Genomic DNA, 24,876 nt, shown 5'->3' on the forward strand with positions numbered 1-24,876 from the left:
CTTGGTGTTTCTGTTTGTCTGCTTGTTCCTTCTTTCTCTTCCATTATCATTACATTCTATTTGTACCTGTATGGACACTGACGTTGGCAGGCACATTCACAATCGGTACCTGGATTATTCCTTTAGGTTGGTTGGACTGCACTCTATCTTAAAAAATGTAAAAATCTCTTATTTCTAAAATAAGTAACCACCTTTCCCACAATGTGTAGTGAAAAACAGTGTAGTTGTTAAGGGTTTGTATGTTGACTTTAGACTGCTTAGATTTTATCCTGACTACATCACTACTTCACAAGTTGCTTAAGCACTGCTATTTTCCTGCAAAATAACATTCTTGTCAGAACTGAGATAATCCATACAAAGTGCTCAAAATTTAGTTAAGTGCTTGATAAATGTAAACTATGATAATGCCCTCCCCTAAACCTTTGGTGCTGGTCTCTCCACCCCACTGATGGAGTTTTAACATCAGTGATAAAATCTGGGGGAATTACGGTGAATATTTAAAATTGGAATTGACAACCTTGGGGGCTCCCTGGTGGCTGAGTGGTAAAGAATCTGCCTGTAGTGTAGAACATGCAGGAGACTGGGGTTCGATCCCTGGGTCAGGAAGATGACCTGAAGGAGGAAATGGCAACCTGCTCCAGTATTCTTGCTGGGGAAATCCCATGGACAGAGGAGCCTGGTGGGTCACAGTCCACAGCGTCACAAAGGGTCACGTGACTGAGCACACACACAGAAAACTTGTCCTGAAGGGAAAATTACACCTACTGAGTTTTAAAAAGTTATTTTGGAATACTACCACGCCCATTTGTTTACAAACTTGTGTATTTGCTCTTGCACTACAACAGCCAAGCTGAGTGTATATAGGACTGCAGAAGCTAAAATGTTATTTGTTCATTTAAAGGAAAAGTTTGCTACCCTCTCCTTTAGAAGGAAAAAAAAAATCAGCTTAATTTTGTCAAATCTTACTGTTACATCCAAATGCAGGTAACTTTTATGTAACTAAATATTTGAGGCTAAAAAACAGTGGAAAGGCTAAGGGTAGTAAGACAGATCTGGGCACAGATACAAAAGAATAAAGGACATGGGAGTTACAGATAAGTAAAAGACTGGAAGACCAAGAGCAACCAAAAGAGGCGCCATGGGACAAAAGGAATGCTAGCAGAGTCTGGTTTCAAAGATGCCAGTAAAAAAAGGCTCAACAAAACCTCTTTTTCACTGTATCAATAATGAAATCCCTAAGAAGAAAACAATGAATTTGTTCACTGGACTAATTCAGGGAATTCTATAGCTCTGCAGTTGAGAACTTTTTAAGATTTACCCCATCCTCTGCGTACCACACACTTACCATCACCACCAATTTACTTTATGAGTTTTAATACCTTGTTTCTGTATGCTTCTATCACTTTCATGACAAGTTGGATCTTTTTTCCCAAGTCGTTTAAAGCTTTTGGTCTTTCTTCATGTTCCATGTACCTTACTTGAATAGGCTGGCCATATTTCTGTTAAGTTTTTTAAAAAGAAAAAGTTATTAACAGAAAACAACTTTTATGTGGTCCACTAGAAGAGGAAATGGCAACCCACTCTACTATTCTTGCCTTGAGAATCCCATGAACAGTATGAAAAGGCAAAGATATGACACTGGAAGATAAGTCCCCCCTCCCCCCAGGTTGGAAGGTATCCAATACGCTACTGGGGAAGAGCAGAGGGCAATTTATTCATAGCTCCAGAAAGAATGAAGTTGCTAGGCCAAAGTGGAAACAGTGCTCAGTTGTGGATGTGCCTGGTGGTGAAAGTCAAGTCCAATTATGTAAAGAAGAATATTGCATAGGAACCTGGCAATAGATGTGAATTCGAGCAAACTCTGGAAGACAGCAGAGGACAGAGGAGCCTCAGTTCAGCTCAGTCATGTCCGGCTCTTTGCGACCCCATGGACTGCAGCACGCCAGGCCTCCCTGTCCATTACCAACTCCTAGAGTTTACTCAAACTCACCTTCAATGAGTCAGTTATGACATCCAACCATCCCACTCTCTGTCGTCCCCTTCTCCTGCCTTCAATCTTTCCCAGCATCAGGGTCTTTTCAAATGAGTCAGCTCTTCGCATCAGGTGGCTTAAAAGTATTGGGAGTTTAAGCTTTAACATCAGTCCTTCCAATGAACATTCAGGACTGATTTCCTTTAGGATGGACTCTCAAGAGTCTTCTCCAACACCACAGTTCAAAAGCATCAATTCTTCAGCACTCAGCTTTCTTCATAGTCCAACTCTCACATCCATACATGACTACTGGAAAAACCATAGCCTTGACTAGACAGACCTTTGTTGGCAAAGTAATTCTCTGCTTTTGAATATGCTGTCTAGGTTGGTCATAACTTTCCTTCCAAGGAGTAAGCATCTTTTAATTTCATGGCTGCAGTCACCATCTGCAGTGATTTTGGAGCCCAGAAAAATAAAGTCTGTCACTGTTTCCACTGTTTCTCCATCTACTTGCCATGAAGTGATGGGACCAGATGCCATGATCTTTGTTTTCTGAATGTTGAGTTTTAAGCCAACATTATCACTCTCCTCTTTCACTTTCATCAAGAGGTCTTCAGTTCTTCTTTGCTTTCTGCCATAAGGGTGGTGTCATCTGCATATCTGAAGTTATTGATATTTCTTCCAGCAATCTTGATTCCAGCTTGTGCTTCCTCCAGCCCAGCGTTTCTCATGATGTACTCTGCATATAAGTTAAATAAGCAGGGTGACAATATACAGCCTTGCCGTACTCCTTTTCTTATTTGGAACCAGTCTGTTGTTCCATGTCCAGTGCTGACTGTTGCTTCCTGACCTGCATACAGATTTCTCAAGAGGCAGGTCAGGTGGTCTGTATTCCCATCTCTTTCAGAATTTTCCACAGTCTATTGTGATCCACACAGTCAAAGGCTTTGGCATAGTCAATAAAGCAGAAATAGATGTTTTTCTGGAACTCTCTTGCTTTTTCCATGATCCAGCGGATGTTGGCAATTTGATCTCTGGTTCCTCTGCCTTTTCTAAAACCAGCTTGAACATCAGGAAGTTCACGGTTCGTGTATTATTGAAGCCTGGCTTGGAGAATTTTGAGCATTACTTTGCTAGCGTGTGAGATGAGCGCAATTGTGCAGTAGTCTGAGCATTCTTTGGCATTGCCTTTCTTTGGGATTGGAATGAAAACTGACCTTTTCCAGTCCTGTGGCCACTGCTGAGTTTTCCAAATTTGCTGGCATATCGAGTGCAGCACTTTCACAGCATCACCTTTCAGGATTTGAAATAGTTCAACTGGAATTCCATCACCTCCAGTAGCTTTGTTCATAGTGATGCTTCCTAAGGCCCACTTGACTTCACATTCCAGGATGTCTGGCTCTAGGTGAGTGATCACACAATCATGATTATCTGGGTCGTGAAGACCTTCTTTGTACAGTTCTTCTGTGTATTCTTGCCACCTCTTCTTAATATCTTCTGCTTCTGTTAGGTCCATACCATTTCTGTCCTTTATTGAGCCCATCTTTGCATGAAATGTTCCCTTGGTATCTCTAATTTTCTTGAAGAGATCTCTAGTCTTTCCCATTCTATTGCAGCACACTAGAGGAGCCTGGTGTGCTGCAAATCATGAGGTCACAAAGAGTCAGGCACAATTTAGCAACTGAATGACAACAAATATAGGAAGATGAATAGGAAAGAAAGGTGGTCAGATCAAAATCTGTCCACCTTACTTTCCTACATGGAAATGAGTTCCAGTGGTTATGTGCTTATTCAGTCCTACACAGGTATGTCTATACCTTATGTCCTCCCTCTCATTCATTAAGACTACCTTTCAATTCCTCTCAAATCCAAAGAATGTTAATTTCTTTAAAGTTGGGTGTTAAAAGTTTAAAACTACTAAGAAAACCATAAGAACTATTCTGCATCCAGAAATAATGTATTTGAAACTTGGTTTCATATATTTATAATGCATATAACTCTGTACATGCAACATGGTTATTGGGATTTCCTGATATTTAATACCTATTTATTGTTTATGTCATATTTATTCATTAGATTAGTATGTGTATTTTAAGTATAGTGCTTAAAAACAAGAAAGCCCTTTGGCCCCTCACCCCAGGTGCATAGAAGTAGAGCGTGTCTAAATTTTAAAACAGCCTCTGTAACTGTGAGGAGGGGAATACATTAGAAAAAAAGAAATATTTTCTTCTGAATTCTTTACATACATAAATAAAAATCAGCTTATTTTAGAGTAATGTTAGGTTTTCAGAAAAGTTACAAAGGAAACACTGGCAAGCCAAGCACCTTTTATTGCTTTTCTCTAATGTTAGCATCTTATAGCTAATGGAACATTTGTCAAAACCAAGAAATCAACACTGGTGTATTACTGTTAAATACTGACTGAATTCCAGATATTTGGATTTCATCTTTTTCTTTTACAGGATACTATACTGCATTTAGTCTATTTACACTGTACTTTCAATTGTAAATATTTCTGAAAAGGGAGTAAGTTATAAAAACCATCTTATAAAAATAGTAAAGCCTGTGAAAACTTCTATAACATTCATTTCTATGGTTACCTATATATATTGGAAACAAAATAATACATTCTTGGAACTTCTGAGCTTTTCAATTATTTCTATTGACCTCAGCTGTCTGGCTTGTTTCTCCAGCCCAATTTATATATATATTCCTTTAAAGGAGATGAGGGGTAAAAAACACCAAGAGGATAAAACATGGTAAAGCTTAGTTTTGCTTTCATAAGCGTAGGCTTTCAAGTTGCTTTTTAAATATTCCCTTTGGAAGTAATTTATTGGCAAGATTTTAACCTTTAAACAATTTTTTTTACATGTACCCCAATATGCATTGCAGCACAACAGCCAGGACATGGAAACAACCTAGATTCCATCGAGAGAGAAATGGATAGAGAGGATGTGGTATATTTATATTCTTTTGCTTTCAAGTTACATAAATTCTTCTGCATGTCAACCTCCCCATCACTAAAGGACTGCCTTTCCCCATACTCTAGAAGTCTTTATTAAATGTCATCACTTAGCATGTGTATTTACTCACTACTCAAAGAATGGCTCAGGGACCAGCAGCATCAGAATCTCTCGAAAGCTTATAAAAAATGCAGAATCATGGGCCCAACTTGGGTATACTGAACTTTTTGCATTTCAGTAAAGGCCCCAGGTTACTCATGTGCACATTAAAGCTATGATCCTCACTAAGATGGAAAGACTAAAATTTCCTGTCATCCTTCCAATCTAAACTTCTAAACTTTTGAAGTTTTTTTGTCTTCTGTTTTTTCAGGATGGGGGGTGAGAGTTTGGTGGCAAGCAGGCGGGAAAGAGTAATAGTTTTTTTCTTAAATCCGACCACTGACCTAGAAAAAGGGGACCTGGTGGACACACCTCCTTATTTATTTTTAAAAGGACATTGAAGAGCAGGAGTACTATTTTTGAAGTTCTTTGCCGGCCTGGTGTACCCAAGAGTGTGAACATACAAAAGGGCAGTGTGTTACCACCTCAAAATCAGAGCAGTCAAGGGGGAGAGAAGCAGAGCAAAAGTGACTCCTCTAATGGATAAGGGGTCAGGTTGACAAGTCACTTCGTAACAACATCACAGAAACCATGGCTTATATAAGTGTAATATTAACACTCTGGTCATATGCTAATTGGAAGTGGTCAAACGGGAGACAGGAAGAGTGAACATCAACATTTTAGGAACCAGTGAACTCAAAGACTAGAATGGGTGAATTTAACTCAGATGACCATTATATCTACTACTGTGGGCAAGAATCCCTTAGAAGAAATGGAGTAGCCCTCATAGTCAACAGGAGTCCAAAATTAAGTTCTTGAGTGCAATCTGAAAAACAACAGAACAATCTGTTCATTTCCAAGGCAAATCATTCACTATCACAGTAATCCAAGTCTATGCCCTAACCAGTAATGCTGAAGAAGCTGAAGATGAATGGTTCTATGAAGACCTACAAGACCTTCAAGAACTAATACCCAAAAAGATATCCTCTTCATTACAGGGGACTGGAATGCAAAAGTACAAAGTCAAGAGATACCTGGAGTAATAGGCAAATTTGGCCTTGGAGTACAAAATGAAGCAAAGCAAAGGCTAACAGAGTTTTGCCAAGAGAACTCACTGGTTATAGCAAATACCCTCCTTCCAACAACACAAGAGAAGACTCTACACATGGACATCACCAGATGGTCAACACCGAAATCAGGTTGATTGTATTCTTTGCAGCCAAAGATGGAGAAGTTCTATATAGTCAGCAAAAACAAGACTGGGAGCCAACTGTGGCTCAGATCATGAACTCCTTATTGCCAAATTCAGATTTATATTGAAGAAAATAGGGAAAACCACTAGATCATTCAGGTATGACCTAAATCAAATCCCTTAATGATTATACAGTGGAAGTGACAACTAGATTCAAGGGATTAGATCTGATAGACAGAGTGCCTGAAGAACTATAGACAGAGGCTCATGACATTGTACAGGAGACAGGGATCAAGACCACCCCCCCCCAAACAAACAAACAAAACAAAACAAAAAAAACCAACCAACACAAACAAACAAAAAGACCATCCCCAAGAAAAAGAAATGCAAAAAGGCAAAACGGCTGTCTGAGGAGGCCTTACAAATAGCTGAGGAAAGAAGACAAGTGAAAAGCAAATGGGAAAAAGAAAGATATACCCATTTGAATGCACAGTTCCAAAGAATAGCAAGGAGAGGTAAGAAAGCCTTCCTCAGTGATCAATGCAAAGAAATAGAGGAAAACAATAGAATAGGAAAGTCTAGAGATCTCTTTAAGAAAATTAGTGATACCAAGGGAACATTTCATGCAAAGATGGGCTAAATAAGGGACAGAAATGGTATGGACAGAAGATATAAAGAAGAGGTGGCAAGAATACACAGAAGAACTATACAAAAAAGATCTTCATGACCCAGATAACCATGATGGTTTGATCACTCACCTAGAACCAGACATCCTGGAATGTGAAGTCAAGTAGGCCTTAAGAAGCATCACTAGGAACAAAGCTAGTGGAGGTGATGGAATTCCAGTTGAACTATTTCAAATCCTGAAAGATGATGCTGTGAAAGTGCTGCACTCAACATGCCAGCAAATTAGGAAAACTTAGCAGTGGCCACAGGACTGGAAAAGGTCAGTTTCATTCTAATCCCAAAGAAAGGCAATGCACTCATCTCACACGCTAGCAAAGTAATGCTCAAAATTCTCCAAGCCAGGCTCCAGCAATATGTAAACCGTGAACTTCCAGATGTTCAAGCTGGTTTTAGAAAAGGCAGAGGAACCAGAGATCAAATTTCCAATATCTGCTGGATCATGGAAAAAGCAAAAGAGCTCCAGAAAAACATCTATTTCTGCTTTATTGACTATGCCAAAGCCTTTGACTGTGTGGATTACAACAAACTGGAAAATTCTGAAAGAGATGGGAATACCAGACCACCTAACTTGCCTCCTGAGAAATCTGTATGCAGGTCAGGAAGCAAGAGTTAGAACTGGACATGGAACAACAGACTGGTTCCAAATTGGAAAAGGAGTACGTCAAGGCTGTATATTGTAACCCTGCTTATTTTATCTATATGCAGAGTATTAAACATACATGCAGAGTATATCTTCCCAAATGCCAGGCTAGATAAAGCACAAGCTGGAATCAAGATTGCTGGGAGAATATCAATAACCTCAGATATGCAGATGGCACCACCCTTTTGGCAGAAAGTGAAGAAGAACTAAAGAGTCTCTTAATCAAAGAGGAGAGTGAAAAAGTTGACTTAAAACTCAACATTCGAAAAACTATAATCACTGCATCCAGTCCCATCACTTCATGGCAAATAATGGGGAAAACAATGAAAACAGTGAGAGACTTTACTTTTGCGGGCTCCAAAATCACTGCAGAGGGCAACTGCAGCCATGAAATTAGAAGACGCTTGTTCCTTGGAAGAAAAGCCATGACAAACCTAGAGAGCATATTAAAAAGCTGAGACATTACTTTGCCAGCAATGGTCTATCTAGTCAAAGCTTTGGTTTTTCCAGTAATGTATGGATGTGAGAGTTGGACCATAAAGAAAGCTGAGCACTGAAGAATTGATGCTTTTGAACTGTGGTGCTGGAGAAGACTCTTGAGAGTCCCTTGGTCTGCAAGGAGATCCAACCAGTCAATATCCTGAATATTCATCGGAAGGATTGATGTTGAAACAGAAACTCCAATATTTTTGCCATCTGATGCGAAGAACCGACTCATTTGAAAAGACCCTGATGCCAGGAAAGATTGAAGGCAGGAAGAGAAGGGGATGACAGAGGATGAGATGGTTGGATGGCATCACTGACTCGATAGACATGAGTTTGAGCATGCTCTGGGAGCTGGTCATGGACAGGGAAGCCTCGTGTGCTGCAGTCCATGGGGTTGCAAAGAGTGGGACATGACTGAGCGACTGAACTGAACATCTGCTAAATTTTCATATCTGAGTATCATAATAGACAAGAATGATTATGCATTATTTAATTTGAATTATCATGTAGCAATCCACACCTCCTAAATAAAGAGAAAGCATTTCCTGTTACACATATCTGTCTTAGAAATTTCTTCTGTATTAATTAAACACATATACTGTGTTCTTACACCATAATTTTTAGGACAATTTAATGTCCTGTTCAACACTAATATGGACTTTTAAAAGTTTACCTTTAATTCTTGAAGCTTATCCATATATACTTGTTTAGGTTGGTCCTCTCCTTCTTCATAAAGCCAATTTTCTGTGTCCTCCAATATTGCAGACAGTTTATTCAAGTCCTAGTTATACAGTAAGAGATACTGATTGAAAATACTCTCCTTAGGAATAAAAGTCATCAAGCAAGGACTAAATGTTTTTCAAATACAAAAAATTAATTTTTTTCTGGTTTCTTATTTATAAACATGTTTTCACTAGACTTCTGAAATTTGGAAAAATAACTAAGAACCATTCCTAAATGTGCTCAAAAAGACTGACAACAAAAACACATTTGCAACATTTATTTATATATTTATATTAGCATGCTCAAGCAAACATTTAAATAAGTCTAATAAAAAACTACAAAACTTAGACTTACTTCTTGAGTGATGAATTTTTCATAGATAGTGCCAAGCTTGTCTCTAAAATCGTATACATATTCTTCAACAGCATTCTTCGCATCATTTCTTTCTTTCTCTAACTTATCCTGCATTATCATCTTCCCCTATTCAAAAAGTTTTACATTAGTTGCCATGAAAACACTAGGGAAATAAAAACCAAAACTATAATGAAATATCACTTCACACCTACTAGGATGAGTATAATCAAGAAATGGAAATTAAGTGTTGGTGATTATTTGTAGAATTTGAAACCCTTGTACATTGCTGTTGGGAATGTACAATAATGTCCCTCTTAGGGAAAACTTTGGTGGCTCCTAAAGAAGCTAAACAAAGAATTACAATGTGACCCAGCAGTTTCACTCCTAGACATATAATAAAGAACTGAAAGCAGGAACTCAGCTGTCACCCAATGTTCACTGCTGCATTATTTACAATAACCAAAAGGTGGAAACAACTCATTTGTCCTTTAACATGTGAATGGACAAATAAAATGTATATATACAAAATGGAATGGTATTCTACTATAAAAAGAAAGTTCTGACACGTTACAAACTTGATGAGCCTTGAAAACATTACGCTCAGTGAAATAATACAGACACAAAGAATAAATATTGTATGATTACATTTATATGAGTTATCTAATACAAATTCAAAGAGATAGAAGTAGATTAGTTTCTTGAGGGTTAGGGAAGGGAGGAATGGTGAGTTATTAGTGGTTAGAGTTTCTGTTTAGGGTGATGAAAAAGTTTTGGAAAAGACAGTGCCAATTAAAAACTTTTTAAAAAAAATAGACTAATATATGTTAGTGTTCAAATCCTAGGTTTCCCATTTATTAGTTTTGAAATTACAGCAAAATTGCCTAACCTAAGCCTCAGTTTTCTTATCCTAGAGAGCATACTTCTACATATCTTGTATGGCTATAAATAAGATTGACATATTGATACAGGATAGTGGTTGTAATCCTGAGCTTTGATACAGACTACTGGGCTCCAAAACAAAGGTTACTTGCTGAACTTGGGAGATTTAGTATACTTCTGCCAGTTTCCTCATCTTTTAAATGCAGATTTCTAATAGTACTTTGACTTTACAGGTTTGAAGATTAAAGAGGATATCAAAGTATTTATTTTTTTCAAAGTATTTAAAGATGTTAGCAAAAATTATTGTTAAATCAAAAGCCAAGGAAGAATCTGTAATAAATATTTGTACTTTAACAAAAACATAATACTTTAAACATAATACAGTACACTGATATTTGTAAATTTGAAACAGTAAGACAATTAGCACAATATTATAAACTATACTCCAATTAAATTATTTTAAAAATAAAATGAGGCATTTCAAAAATTTGAGAAAAAATCTCACATACAAAATTTATCATAGCTGCACTTCCACATAATTCATTTCTTTGGGAAAGTTAGTCTCAAATAATACAAATTCAGAATTATTCGGGATCTCTAGAAATGCTTGCTTCACATAAAACGTAGCTTTTAACAATTCATGAATTGGTGACATAGGTAGGTACTAGAAAGAGAACACTGTAAAGTCAAAATCTCTTGAGGAAATTCCTAGAATAATGTGCAGCAGCTGGAGAATATGCAGCATTTCAAAGAAAACTGCTGGTCAAGCCTGTAGAAACTAACAACTACCACCTAAAGGTAAATTAAAACAAAAAACAACTTTTTACACAACTATTGGTAAAGGAACCAAACTCTTCCTCAAGAGAGTGTAAAATGAAACATAAACATGTAAAGAAAATTTCAAGAATGACAACAGTTTCTAAAAAGTATCAAATGGAAGTAAGACATTCTAAATTGAACCTTAATCTTTAAGGACCACACATTTGAAGAGGGGAGCTGGAACTACTTCCCTATACAATGCCTGCTGAGTGTGCTACTGTTAAGATACAATAAAAGGGCTAAGAATTATTAGTGTTGGAAAAGCCATTCTCTGTAGTGGAGACAAGCCATGTTTTTCATATAACTAAGGTGAAAGCTACTGTACATGACAATAATACAGCTCAGCATTTTGTCCAAAATAAAGCAGTTCAATAATCTATTTAATAATTTCTTATGAGTTACAGACTAGTTCCCTAAATTTGAGGGATAATTATTCTACAAAAATTTCAGAATACACCACCACTGGTTTCAACATCAATTCAGGTTTACATACCTCATTTTCAATGTAGCTGTTGAGAAGATCTTGGCCCAGTTGCCTACACAGGCTACTCTGGATAGGCAGATCAATACTCTTTACTTTCCCTTTTTTAATGTTCTGGTTCAGTCGCTCTTGTTTCTCTGAGAGAGCAGACTGCAAAAGAAATGCAAGAGAAGTATAAGTTTCTCTAGCTTAAAAATAGATTTAAGAGACTGATTTCTGATGAAACAAAGTAAAATCAAAACGACTATCTACCATACCTTAAAAATATTATTTTAATACTGATAGTATTTTACACTCTTGTATACACCAAATCTTTCTACATAAAAAGAATCCTGGGCTGGGAAACAAACTGAAACCACAATGAAATACCATTTCCTACCCACTAGGATGACTTATAATGCAAAGATAAAAGAGGAAAATAAGAGATGGTGAAAATATAGACAAATTGGAATCCTTATACATGGTTGACAAGATAGAAAAATATGACAGCCATTTTGGAAAACAGGCAGTTCCTCAAATTGTAAACATAGAGATATCATATGACCCAGCAATTTCATTCCTGGGTATTAGCCCAAGAAAAATACACATCCACATAAAACCTGTATATAGTTGTTCAAAACAGCATTATTCATAAAAGTCAAGAGGTAGAAAAAATCCAAGTGTCCATCAGTTGATGAATGAATAAATATGGTATCCATCTGTATGATACAATATTACTCAACCATAAAAGGGAATGAAGTACTGATATATCCTACAACCTGGATAAACCTTGAAAATATGCTTAGCAAAAAGAAGCCATTCATTAAAGGATCACATACTGTACTGCTGTATTTATATGAAATGTCTAAAACAGGCAAGTCTATAATTCAAAAATATTAGTGGCTGACTAGGGCTGGTGGGGGAGGGTTTGAGGGGAAATAAAGAGTTACTGCTAATGGGTAGGGTTTCTTTTTGGAGTGACAAAAATGTTGTAAAACTGTGATAATGACTACATAACTGAGTACATTAAAAACCTTTGAATTGCACTCTTAAATGGGAGAACTGCATGATATGTAGATTATGTCTCAATAGAGCTGTTGAATAAAGACAAAACACTGAATAAAATAAAAAATTTAGAAAAATAGGTTTCAAGTTGTATATTACTTGAGAAACTAAGATTTAAAATCAAGTCTTTACAGCCTTGGGAAAAAAATCTATACAAACCATCCAGATTAAATTCTGTTCGGGTGAGAAAAATCTGTCAAAGATGATAGCGTAGAGCTGTAGCCAGCCATATTCTTCTGGTTGGCTGGTGCAGGGTATTTCTCCCTTCTCTTTTATCAGCACTCATTTTCTCAGTAAAATAATGACTCTTAATAATAGCCATTTATCCTTTAAAACTTTACTTCCAAAAATATAATTTTTGCACTAAGAATGCTTTATGATATGCAGCATGCACCACAGAGTGGTTAATTCTGAAGTGCTACATTATTGCTAATTTAAGTTTTCTTCATTTGTCCTATTCTAGTTTCTATTTTCTGAGATTATATCATTTTTAATGAGAAAAAAGTTATTGAAAAGACATAAAAAGACACAGCCACAATAATAGTATACTGGTTTCCCTAGTGGCTCAGATGGTAAAGAATCTGCTTGCAATGCAGGAGACCCGGGTTCAACCCCTGGGTCGGGAAGATCCCCTGAGAAGGAATTGGCAACCCACTCCCGTATTCTTGCCTAGAAAATCCCATGGACAGAGGAGCCTGGCAAGCTACTATCCATGGGGTTGCAGAGTCAGACACGACTGAGCAATTAAGCACAGTAATAGTGGAACAAACCTTTGTTTTGGTTCCTGTTTGGTCAATTTCTTCCTCTGGAGTGTGTTCAGCATGACACTTTTGATGACCTCCTTCTTCTTGGTCAACCTGCATTTTATCCTGCAAAGAAAATGAGTAACTGACAATATCTCTAGTCTCTTTCTCTTTCTTTTTTCTGTTTTTGGTAATGAACAGCATCTTAAGAGTTCAAGTTTGTTTTCACATGTGTGAAGATAATAAAGTAGAAGCTCACTGTTTCTGAAATGGGAGTAACTATTAATATAAATACTCAGGTTGACAGTAAGTAAAATGAAAAGATCTATTTGATGCTATGTGAATAAATCTTGTTTTTTACCTGTGACCAAATAACTGCAAATAAATGGAAAATTGTTCTTAAGTCAAATTTACAAACCAAGATTGACCAAAAAAACCCACAATGTTAAACTTGACACAAAAAATGTTCATAAAGACCTTAATGTGGGAAAATAAACTTTTCAGATACAAAATTTATGTATTACACATAAATTCAATTGTATTTTTAAAATCTAGGAAAATACTCAAATACATAAAAACTGTCAAAGTAGATGTCTCTGAATTATCAAATGTAAACTTTTACTTTTTTTTTTTTTAATCTAAAAGACAAATTTCCAAGCCATAAGACTGCCAAAATGGACTCCCAACTTGGCAAAAAAATCACAAGTATTAGGTTTTTCTGGTCTTCCTTAATCTTATCCACCACTATCCTCCTAAAAGGAAGTAAGTTTGGCACTGAGCAATTGGGATAATTTAGGTGTTCAGATATACATGGAGTTAAGCATTATTACATATAATGTCCATAAGGTTATCTTGCTTAATGCTTATTTGTGCCAAGGAGAAAAACATGTTAGACGACAACTTATAGCAGTGTTCTTTGCTAAGTCAAGAACTGAAATTCCATCCCCACTGCTCCCTGCCCTACCACCTTTCAACTCTGTAATTTTCCCAACCTTATGATGGAGAAGAGGTGAAAAAAGTGTTATAGTGCCCGGCTGGGGTAATATAGAGACAACAGATACATTATTAACTATTTCATGTAATACTAAGAAAACAATGTTGCTAGCTAAGGCTAAAATACTTTTATCACGTGGCATTTTAAATTTAATACTTATATATATTCCTATCTCTAAAGAAAAAAAATCAATCAATCAATATGGTTAAGGTATTTCTAAATCTTTTTCACACGCATAACCGAACTCATCTAAATCACATAATTCAGTTAATGATGTCTGAATTGTTCTATACATATTTGTCCTTTGTGCTATCAAGAGCATTAGTAGCCCAGCCATTTGTTTAAAAATTGCTTCGGTATCATCTCTAAGTTTTCTTATAAGCCACTGACACCTATTCTACAAATTTTATGATTTTTTTTTTCTGTATTTCACCAGAAGGAATCAGTAGATTATTTTCAGACAACAACCAAGACTAATATTCCTTTCTTGAATGGTCCTTATACAATTTAATGTCAAAAGGTTGCAACTGCCAACTCATGCCATGAGGAGTAATAATCAAGTTCATACATGTACAGATGATGATAACTTTTCATGATTATTGCCATAGGCAACAGTGAATGTAAAATATCATTTGCATGATCCATCCCAATTGCAGGTATATTAATAAGGGGGAACTTGTACGTTTTAACAGTTGATCTGAGAGTAATTTGGTAATCTTTTAAAATACTTTTAGGAAGGTTCATAGGAATATTATGCCTAGTGCGAAAGTTAATAAAAGTGCCTCTAGACTTGGCTTCTCTGATTTTAAGCTTCATGAGGGTTGAGACTGTTTTTCTATTCACTGCTATATCTAAACACAACATTTAGGTACTTCTAGTTATTTGCCAAATAAATAAAAAGCACTTAGAAATAAAATCCAGAAGCATTATCTAACCCGTCCCGTGATCTACCTTCTCAACCTCTGTCTTGTCACTCTCCCCTTTTCTGTTTCTTATTATCAGCTGCCTTTGTCACAAAAAAGGTATCCTCCCCTCAGGGCCTTTGTACTCGTTATTCCCTGTGTCTGGACGCCTACCTGCACCTTGCTCCTTACTCTGCCTTTTCATCTTTCACGCTAGCTTTTCTCTTCCCTTCTCACAGGTGGCTGTCCTCATTACTTAATTTAGACTATGCATCTCCTCCTATTAATTTCCTTTATATTTATATGATATCCTGTTGCTTCTTGCCTGTCCTTTTCCATTAGAATGTAAGTGACAGACCTTTTTAATCCTGCTTTCCACTGTACCTTCAGTGCCTAGAATAGTACCTGGTACATATAAGTAATCAGACATTTTGAATTAAAAAATAGATAAAAAGATAACCTAAATGGTCAACAGTTGAGGAACAGTTAAATTATGGTATGATAGTCTCCTTGATCCTTCACTGTGTAATGAAGCCTAAGTTATGATACCTTCCTAATATGTCCAGATAGCAATAAATACCTAGAAGTGTTCATTTTCTGAGACATCTTTTTACTGCTCTGAAGAAAAGCTGTCAATCTATGCTATAGTTTTTCAGGAAAATTGAAGATATCTTAATTTTTAATGAAAAAATATGAGGCCCATAAAATAATGTCTTATAAACTAACTTGCCTGCAAAGAAAAAAAAACAAAAACAACCATTGCTGCTCACTTATACATACCTAGGTTTCATCTGCCAGCAATGTCAGCAACAAGGGAACAGTAAATACGATCTTACTGTCCTCTTACGTTCTCCTCTAAAGCTTAAATAATTAGCTTCCTGGGTCTACTTCGAATTTACTCACATTTTTGGAGAGGGGAAGGGAGAGACTGCTTAATAATAGTATTTAAACCTTAAGCTTTTAAACTTCTGGATACAGAATTAAAGAAAAAAGCCCTAGAGAGAACCACTAAGCAAGACAGTACACAAGATGTTTTCTACACAGTAGAAAACAAGAATAAGGAAATAAACTACCATTTATTCAACATGGGTTATATCGGCTAAGGTAGAGATTTAAAAGGAGATGATATATGTGAATGTGCTCTCCAACAATGCTAACTATATGACCTACAATGTCAGTAACCTTTTTTTTGTCGCTTGATTATATAAATTACAGAACATATGCTCAGGAACATCTCACTCAACTGGAAGAAATACTTTATATGGAACACCAAGTACCTGGAAATACTCTCTAGTAAGCCAAAAACACTCTTGTAAGCAAATCAATCTCTGAGGGCCCAATGTAGATGCTATAAATTCATGCATTTTATGCAAAAGTGAGTTGTTTAAGTACACATTCAGAAGTCATCCTAAAGGGCTGGCTAACTGGATTTCAAGCCCACATACAAACAGAAGCAGCATATAAGAAATGCAAGAGGTAGAAAATGGGTGCCACAATCTCCTTGTTTTTAGTGCCCAGGGTTCACTAACACTACACAGAGAAAACTCAAGGTCTAAAACATTACCCAGAGACTTTTTAGAAAAAGAGGTGAAGAAGTCAAACAGCTGTAAAAGAACTTATTCCAAAAAGCATACAGAATGCTTTCAATCTTAGTAAAACTAAATCTTAATGGATTATATTTACACGTCTACCACAGCTGTTACAAACCATAATTAAGAGAATTAACTTTTCAACCTATTATTCTTACATTTATTTATGAAAATTGACTATCCTTACTAACATATTGGGACAGTATTTCCTTCTCCTTAATTCAAGGAAGGATGGATGTAACAGGAAAATAATACATATGAAGAAAAATGAAAGAAAATGCCACGGTTCTTAAATGAAGTAGTGGTAGAATTCTGAAAGAAAAGATTTTACAGTAATTTTTAGTAAAAGCAGACAAAAAGACAACTTTTAAAAATAGGAGAAACTGTCCTGAAATTTAAAATGTTAAAATCCACTCTTATCATGCACAAATATATGAAAAATCCAGGGCAGACTTCCAATTATGGTTTGAAAAAAATCCAACCAAAGTCTTCAAAATAACTTACAAATACTACACATAAAAAGAAGAAAACTTTATGTAGTGGAATACAATCACTCTCTCTTAAGATTCTTTCACTGACACTAAGCCAACGTAACATTAGAGTCACATTAACTCTTTCGTAAAGACACTATCAAGAATCTATTGTAATGTTACTGAATGTACAGCACATTTTCTGTTCAGACACAACTGAGCGACTGAACACACACACACACACAGAGTTATAATTAAGACACTGTATATGTTATTAGAGGAGCCTTTTAAAAATATAATTTCTACATACCACATCATCTTTGCTTTCATTCTTAAAAGAAGTTTCTGTCTCCATAGGAACATCACTGTGATCCCCTTCTATATTTTGCTTCTCAATTACAGATGCACTAGCCACACTGAAGATTCCATGGATATTAATACGAACTTTAACCTTAACTTTGGAACTATCACCATCAGATTGTGGGAAAACATTCTGAATAGTAAAGTTCCCTTAAGGAAAAAAGAACTTTGATCAGAACATAGGCCTCAGATTAACTCATTCAATTCATTCATTCAATAATTTTACTATCATTTTCAGATGTTGGCAAACAAAAAATCTTAAAATTATCATCATATTCTAATTATTGTGGGGCATGCATTTCCCCCAATCACCTTTTTTTAATATAATAAACCTGGTATAAATAAAAACTCAAAAGGGTGTAAAGTGATTGTCCTTCAAAAAAAAAAAAAAAAAGACTCAAAAGGTTAAACAACCTGCCCCAAGTCATCAGTGACAGGAAAAAGAGTTAGGGATCTTAATCAAGGACAATCTGACTGAAGGCAATATCACTTTTGGGTTTTACAATACTGCCACACTAAAACCAAAATAGCAAAATTCAATTTCTGAACTTTAAAACCAAATACATATTACCTGTTTGTTATAAACTGTGTAAATCATTATAATCTTGGTAATTCACAAAGCAATTTAAATTTTCTTTTCCTGGAACTTGCCTATAGCAAAACTGCTAAGCTATACAGTCACTACTACCTGGTTTACATTAATTTTTTCAGTTTAAGAAACCTGGTGTTTTAGGGCTTCTTTGGTGGTTCAGTGGTAAAGAATCCACCTGTCAATGCAGGTTTGATAGGTTTGATAACCTGCTCTGGGGAGATCCCAGTAAGAAAAAATGAAATCTGGTATTTTATTTTTTAGAAAAAAATCTCAAATATATAATGTTATCCATGGTAGAGACAGACGACTAGGCAGAAAAGTTGTATATAAAATTCTGGTTTTTAGAAGTTGAATTGTGACCTTCCCTCTTGCCCCAATGCATATGATGAAGGCCTACTCTCCAGCAGCCTCAGGAGGTGACCTTATTTGGAGACAGGGTCTTTACAAAGTAATCAAGTTAGAGTGAAGTTATTGGGTGGGCTCTAATTCAATGACTTGGTGTCCTTATTTGGAGATGGATACACACAAGAGGAGAAGGACACATGAACACAATGATGGCCGTCTATGAACCAAAGACAAACGCCAGAAATGGATCCTTCCCTCAGAGCCCACAGAAGGAACTGATCCCACCACCACCTTAATTTTGAATGTTCCAGCCTCCAGAACTGTGAGACAGTACATTTCTATTGTTGAAATATCTAGTTTGTGGTGCTTTGTTACAGAAGGCCTAGAAAACTAATACCATTTTCAATAGTTACTTCTACTGTTTTAAATAATGTACTTGAAATATTAATACTGTCCTCATTTTAATCTCTCAATAAAAGTAGCAAATACAGAACATTTTATATTCTTTAAAATGATACAAATCATACTTTTTTCGGTATCTTCTAAAAAGATAACTCGGCTGAAATGGCTATTAGTCTCCTAGTTCCCCTTTCATATTAATCTAGTAACACTCATTCTATCTGTTGCCCGTGGGTCGAACCAGTAATACTCATTCTAGTTGTTGCCAGTGTGTTACACAGGAGTTTAAAGTCACAATATGTAGTCAGTCTGACAGCACTGACTGCATATTCAAGTTTAGTATTTTCATTAAAAAATAACTCTCATCCAACCTCTCAAGCCAATTACAGAACATTTTAAATATAGATGTTAAAAATATTCAAACCTGTTGTTATCCAGAAATAAAACTCTAAGCACCAAAAAGTGCATGTTTAGAAAAAAGTATGACTATCTTTGTTTAAAAATCCAGTGCTGGGTTAGCTGAAATGTTAATTTGTTTCCTTGATTCAAATACTGTAAGAGGCTAAATTTTATGAAAAAAAAAATTGGGAGTTTTCTTACCAATTCTTGGATCTGGATAAGGCACTTCATGTAAATTAGTATAAAATGCTTCTAGTTCAAATGGTTCTTTCTTGTGGAAAGTAATGACTTTTGAGAATGGGGCAGGATGGTTCTTACAGAATACTTCGCATTCCCTGAAATGGAGTGGGGAAACAGTTAAACAGGGAGCTTCCTGTGAACCTAATCACAGAATCCATCTTGTTTTTAATTCATAAGTAGCAATTTTAAATACCTCTACACAAATGTTAAGAAAAAGAATTATTGGTTTTACTACAAATAAACATACAATGAATTTTGACAGGTTCAAAATAATTCTCTCCTATTAAAATGGGAAAAATCACCTGAGAGGAGGTATATTTTAAGGCCAATTTATAGGGATTTTTGTTGTTGTTCACATCTGAGGACCAAATTCTGTTGATTAGTTTCCAAAATACTTATCATATGTAACCATTTTTATTCTAGCTCCCTTAAAAATACTTTTAATTGGAAATAATTTCAAACTCATAGAAAGGTGCAAAATAAAACAAGGATAAGGAACACCTGTATATATTTTACCAAAATTTGTTACTGTTTTAACCCATTTATTTCATCATTCTGAGTACACATATACACTGTTGTATGTGTATATTTTTTTTCTGAACAAGCTGTGGGTGTTACATACATGATGGCTCTTTACCCCAAAATTTTTTAAGGCATTCTTCCTAACAGGGACATTCTCTAATATAACCATAGTACAGCTATCTACTTTATAAACTTTAATACTTAAATCTATAAACCAAACTCCCAAGTTTTTCAGTTGATGAACAATGTCCTTTATAGTATTTTCTCTTACAGGAAGCTTTAAAAGCTACAAAAGCAATTCTATCATCCTATTAATTATGCATGGTTTGAAAATGTCACTTTTATGGACCTTTTCCTCTATCCTACAACTACCTCCTACTTTCTTATTGTAGTCACTAGAATATATCTAAACTTCCAATGTGTTTTCTTATAAATTTTTTTGGATCACTTATACACTTAACTGAAATTAACTTTAAAAAATAATATTTCTTGCCTCAAAGTTGACATTAACACATGTCCTGCAAAACCTTCCAATTAGGTTGATAATCCATATTTTTGAAATTTGCACAACAATGTCAACTTCTAGGGGATGTGTAGAACACAGAACAAAATCTTAAAAGCAACTTCAAAACTTAAATACAGGTTTACTTTATTATACAAACTATACATCTAAAAAGTCAAATATAGTATCAAATACAGATTTTTATTTTGGAAGGAAAGTAAACAATTTAAATGCTGTGCAGTTTATGCAAAAGGAAATGCTAATGTCAAAGCACAAAAAGACTAGCTTATAACAGAAATGAAAATAACAAAGTGCTAATTGTCTTTACTATTAGAATGTTACATTTAAATATACAGGAGAAAATGAGCTAAAGTACATTATCTCATTCAATGTTATTAGGAATATAGCTTGGTATATTCTTTTTAGTGGATAATTTGGCAGTATTAAGTTAAAATAATGTTCATAACCCTCTGGCTCAATTTCAGTCCTACATAGTTACCTTAGATATATCAAACACAACCAAACAAGGAGATATGTACAAGGATAGTCCTAATAGCACTTGCTTAAAACAGGAAAAACATAACTTAACAATATACTGGTTAAATTATGGCACCTACAATTGTCTGAAAAGTTACTGTCTGTTGATATGGAAAGGTGATATATATTTGGGAATGCAATTTTTATGGATATATACACATGATCATGTAAATATTTTAAAAGTACATGTTTTTATTTGGATATTGAAAGAAAATGACTGGATAGATCGATGTGTGTGTGCTCAGTCACGTCCAACTCTTTGTGACCCTATGGACTGCAGCCTGCCAGGCTGCTCTATCCACGGAATTTTCCAAGCAAGAATACTAGAGTGGGTTACCATTTCCTCCTCCAGGAGGATAAATATATACCCAGTTGTTAACAAGAGTTATCTCAATAAAATGGGCTAAGAGAGTTGGAGTATAGCAAATACAGATCTTTTTTTAAGTTTTTATATTTCTATACTGTGATTTATATTTGAAACTGAGAATGTTTTACTTTTATAATAAAATATTAACTAAAAATATGCCCTTCATGGTTTACAGATATATCATGTTTTTATATTATCCTTGTTTCTAAAATACTATTCTAAAGTGTTTGACAAGTTTAAGGAGTATAAATTCCTCTAATTTAGAAAAGTAGGTTCAATTTCTTATTTTGATAAGCTCTAACCAAGGCTTTAAAAGTAACTTACCCAGTTCCATCTTCAAAAGAGGTCTTCCATCTTAATGTGATTGAATAGGGAACAATGTCTGTTATGGAAAATTCACGCACTTTAAATGCTGGCGAGAGAATTGCACACTGAAAATAAGATGGATACCATATTTAAATCAAAAAACACCAAACATACCCCATGTTACCATGACTGCTTAACAAAGTTGTTATAATAAAACTGTTCCATTTAAAAATTTTCTGGGTTTTTGGTAATAACTACGTAAAATTTTAAAGTGTCAGAGCACTCTTCCTGTGACTTTACAAAAATTTATGTAAAATATTTTTTAATCTCAAAAAAATAATTTTAAATGGGAATAATCATAAGAATTCATAAAATAAATGTCTTTCAGTGTAGTTAATGACATACAGTCCTATGATAGCGTAAAAACAAATGGGATAGACATAACCTTTATTTATCAGCAATAATTTCAATTTCAGTTCAGTTGTTCAGTTGCGTCCAGCTCTTTGCAACTCCATGAATCGCAGCACGGCAGACCTCCCTGTCCATCACCAACTCCCCGAGTTTACTCAAACTCATGTCCATTGAGTCGGTGATGCCGTCCAGCCATCTCATCCTCTGTTGTCCCCTTCTCCTCCTGCCCCTAATCCCTCCCAGCATCAGAGTCTTTTCCAATGAGTCAACTCTTCACATGAGGTGGCCAAAGTATTGGAGTTTCAGCTTTAGCATCAGTCCTTCCAATGAACACCCAGGACTGATCTCCTTTAGAATGGACTGGTTGGATTTCCTTGCAGTCCAAGGGACTCTCAAGAGTTTTCTCCAACACCACTTTAGCTTATTGTTGAGTGGTTGGACCAGATAATAAATTAAAAAGTTCTTTGAGGCCTATTACCATATTTCTGGCAAAATATACATTCTAAAATTTCTAAAGACTAATTATCATACCTGTAATGCACATCCTCTTGCAACAGCTTCATCAGCATTTAATGTGGTACTTATGTCTTTAAGAAAGAATTTAGTGATTTGCTCTTTCACAGCAGGAATTCGTGTTGCTCCCCCTACAATTTCTATACTACTTATGTCTTCACGCTGTAAGTCTGGAAAACAAAATGTTTCAAAAATTATGACAGTCTTTATAAAAAAAGGGAACAGTAGACTCTGGAAAGTACTTTTTTAAAAAAATGAATTTTTTAATTTACTCAAAACAAGGTAGAAGAAAAAAAATAAATTTGGAAAAAAGCAAAATTTAATAGATATTATCTACATATCAGGCACTGTACTTGGTCCAGATGATGAAGTGACCATAAAACAGACAAGCACTTCATGGACTTAGAGAAACTGTTCAGAGTCCTTCATTTTTTCTAACTTCTCCCTCACAAATTCCCATAGGAACTAGTTTTTAATTGGTCATGAAAAACCTTAACAAAAAGCAGTCATGTTCTCAGTTCTACTTCTGATCAATCTTTAAAAACTTACTTATAAAAATACCTTCAAATAACAAGCATTAGTTTTATGATGTAAACAGTATGGGCCAGGACAAGTTCTCATAAACTCTGATGTCTAGTGGCCCTTGTCTTATGAATAAAGAATGAGTTATAAACGCCTTCTCTAAAATAAGAAATACTAATCTTAAAAAAAGAACACACATGACTTTTTTATTGCTTTTACAAATTTCTACCCCGTTACAGTAACACCATGGTACAGTTTTGATGGTTAGTTCAGGAACTTTCACTTACTAGCTTGTTCCATTACTGCTTTTAACGGTGGTTCAACTCTGGCTAAGAGGGAAGCACATAATTGTTCAAATTGAGCCCTGTGGGAAAATGAAACAGAAGTCATTATTTGGAGGTATAAAAATTGAGCATATCTTCTGAAATAACAGAATGAAAAAAACTAGACACGATCCAAACATAAAATGAGGAAATACTTTTCAATTGAAAACATACATGGTACCTGTTCATTTTACTAGAAACATCAAGGTCATTCATGAAACACTCAATGTTCAGTGGAAGATCTGATGCATTTGCACTCATTAGCTTCTTTAGTTTTTCACATTCCTGATATAAACGCAACAAGGCCCGAGAGTTTTCTTTCACATTTATCTTATATTTTGTCTTGAACTCTTCACAGAAGTAGTCTACTAAAACCTCATCAAAGTTCCTGCCACCCAAATATGGATCAAAGGTAGTAGCCAAGACCTGTTTAATTGAAAAACCAGAACTGAAGTTTCAGAAATATTACATGCTTTCTAAAACTAAACCTCCCTGAAAAAACCTTTTAAACTTAAAACCAAAGAACTTGTCAAAAATCACAGGTGTGCCAAATTTGGAATCACTTATATTAATTATCATATTTAGCCAACATATTTATCCATTCAGAATTATCTACTTTATAGACCTATATACCTATGTGAGAGAGTAACTAATTCTGAAAAGTTGAGTTGCAGTGACTAAAAGTTCATTATCTCACATCCTTTGGTTCTACAACAGCATTGAACAGATGGGCCAAAAACCAAGTTTAAGAGAGCAAAGAAAGAGTCCTAAGTATGTAACCAAACACAAAACAGCCAAGAGGAGCCAATCCAAAGATTAAATATAAAATATTTTAATTGATCAAACATGGAACTCTGCTCAGTGTTTGTTATGCGGTGGCCTGGATGGGAGGGGAGTTTGAGGGAGAAATGATAAATGTTTATGTATGGCTGAGTCCCTTCAGTGTTCACCCAAAACTATCACAACACTGTTAATTGGCTATACTCCAATACAAACACAAAATAAAAAGTGCTTTTAAAAAAGTTCTAGAAAAATGTTTTACAAATTTACAAATCAAGAATTACTGCCCCCACTCCCCTAAAAAGCCAGACTATTTTTATAAACATACAGAAGGAACAAAAGAGCATGTAAGGAACCATAAAAGAAAATTTAAGAAAAAAATGAAGAGGAGAGACAAGAATTTAATACGCTTGTTGAACAACTGGCCTCAACTAAGCAGTGTAATAGAAAAGGAGCAGAAAAGTCACACACTTCAATGATATAGCTCTTGAAACCATAGAACCAAGACATCTAGTCTATCTCCCTGTGGCAGAGGGTAAAAATAACTAGTTATAATAGTCATTGCCAGAAAGTAGAGTTCCACGTTGGTGTGTTTCAGCCTTTTTCATAAGGATGGGTGGTGGAATAGTGGTAAACATCACAGTTGGATGTGAACATAGTCTGAGGGGGATGTTATCCCACAGATTAACATGGAGAATCAATGAACAGACTCCTATATTCA

At 35.3% G+C, this 24,876-nt stretch overlaps 1 protein-coding gene across 1 annotated transcript in view; it reads right to left on the bottom strand.

Moving 5' to 3' along the window:
- The window catches only part of HSPA4L (heat shock protein family A (Hsp70) member 4 like), a 57,468-nt gene that overhangs the window by 9,964 nt on the left and 22,628 nt on the right, over positions 1-24,876 (bottom strand). Inside the window, exons 8-18 of the mRNA XM_012097511.5 lie at positions 23,557-23,801; positions 23,340-23,416; positions 22,549-22,700; positions 21,625-21,731; positions 19,334-19,467; positions 17,348-17,547; positions 13,110-13,208; positions 11,308-11,445; positions 9,117-9,242; positions 8,713-8,820; positions 1,380-1,499 (exon numbers count right to left, since the gene is read on the bottom strand). Of these exons, the coding sequence (XP_011952901.3) occupies positions 1,380-1,499; positions 8,713-8,820; positions 9,117-9,242; positions 11,308-11,445; positions 13,110-13,208; positions 17,348-17,547; positions 19,334-19,467; positions 21,625-21,731; positions 22,549-22,700; positions 23,340-23,416; positions 23,557-23,801 (1,506 nt within the window). The remainder of the gene's footprint in view (positions 1-1,379; positions 1,500-8,712; positions 8,821-9,116; positions 9,243-11,307; positions 11,446-13,109; positions 13,209-17,347; positions 17,548-19,333; positions 19,468-21,624; positions 21,732-22,548; positions 22,701-23,339; positions 23,417-23,556; positions 23,802-24,876) is intronic.

This window comes from Ovis aries, chromosome 17, assembly GCF_016772045.2.
Source record: "Ovis aries strain OAR_USU_Benz2616 breed Rambouillet chromosome 17, ARS-UI_Ramb_v3.0, whole genome shotgun sequence".
Classification (NCBI taxonomy): domain Eukaryota; kingdom Metazoa; phylum Chordata; class Mammalia; order Artiodactyla; family Bovidae; genus Ovis; species Ovis aries.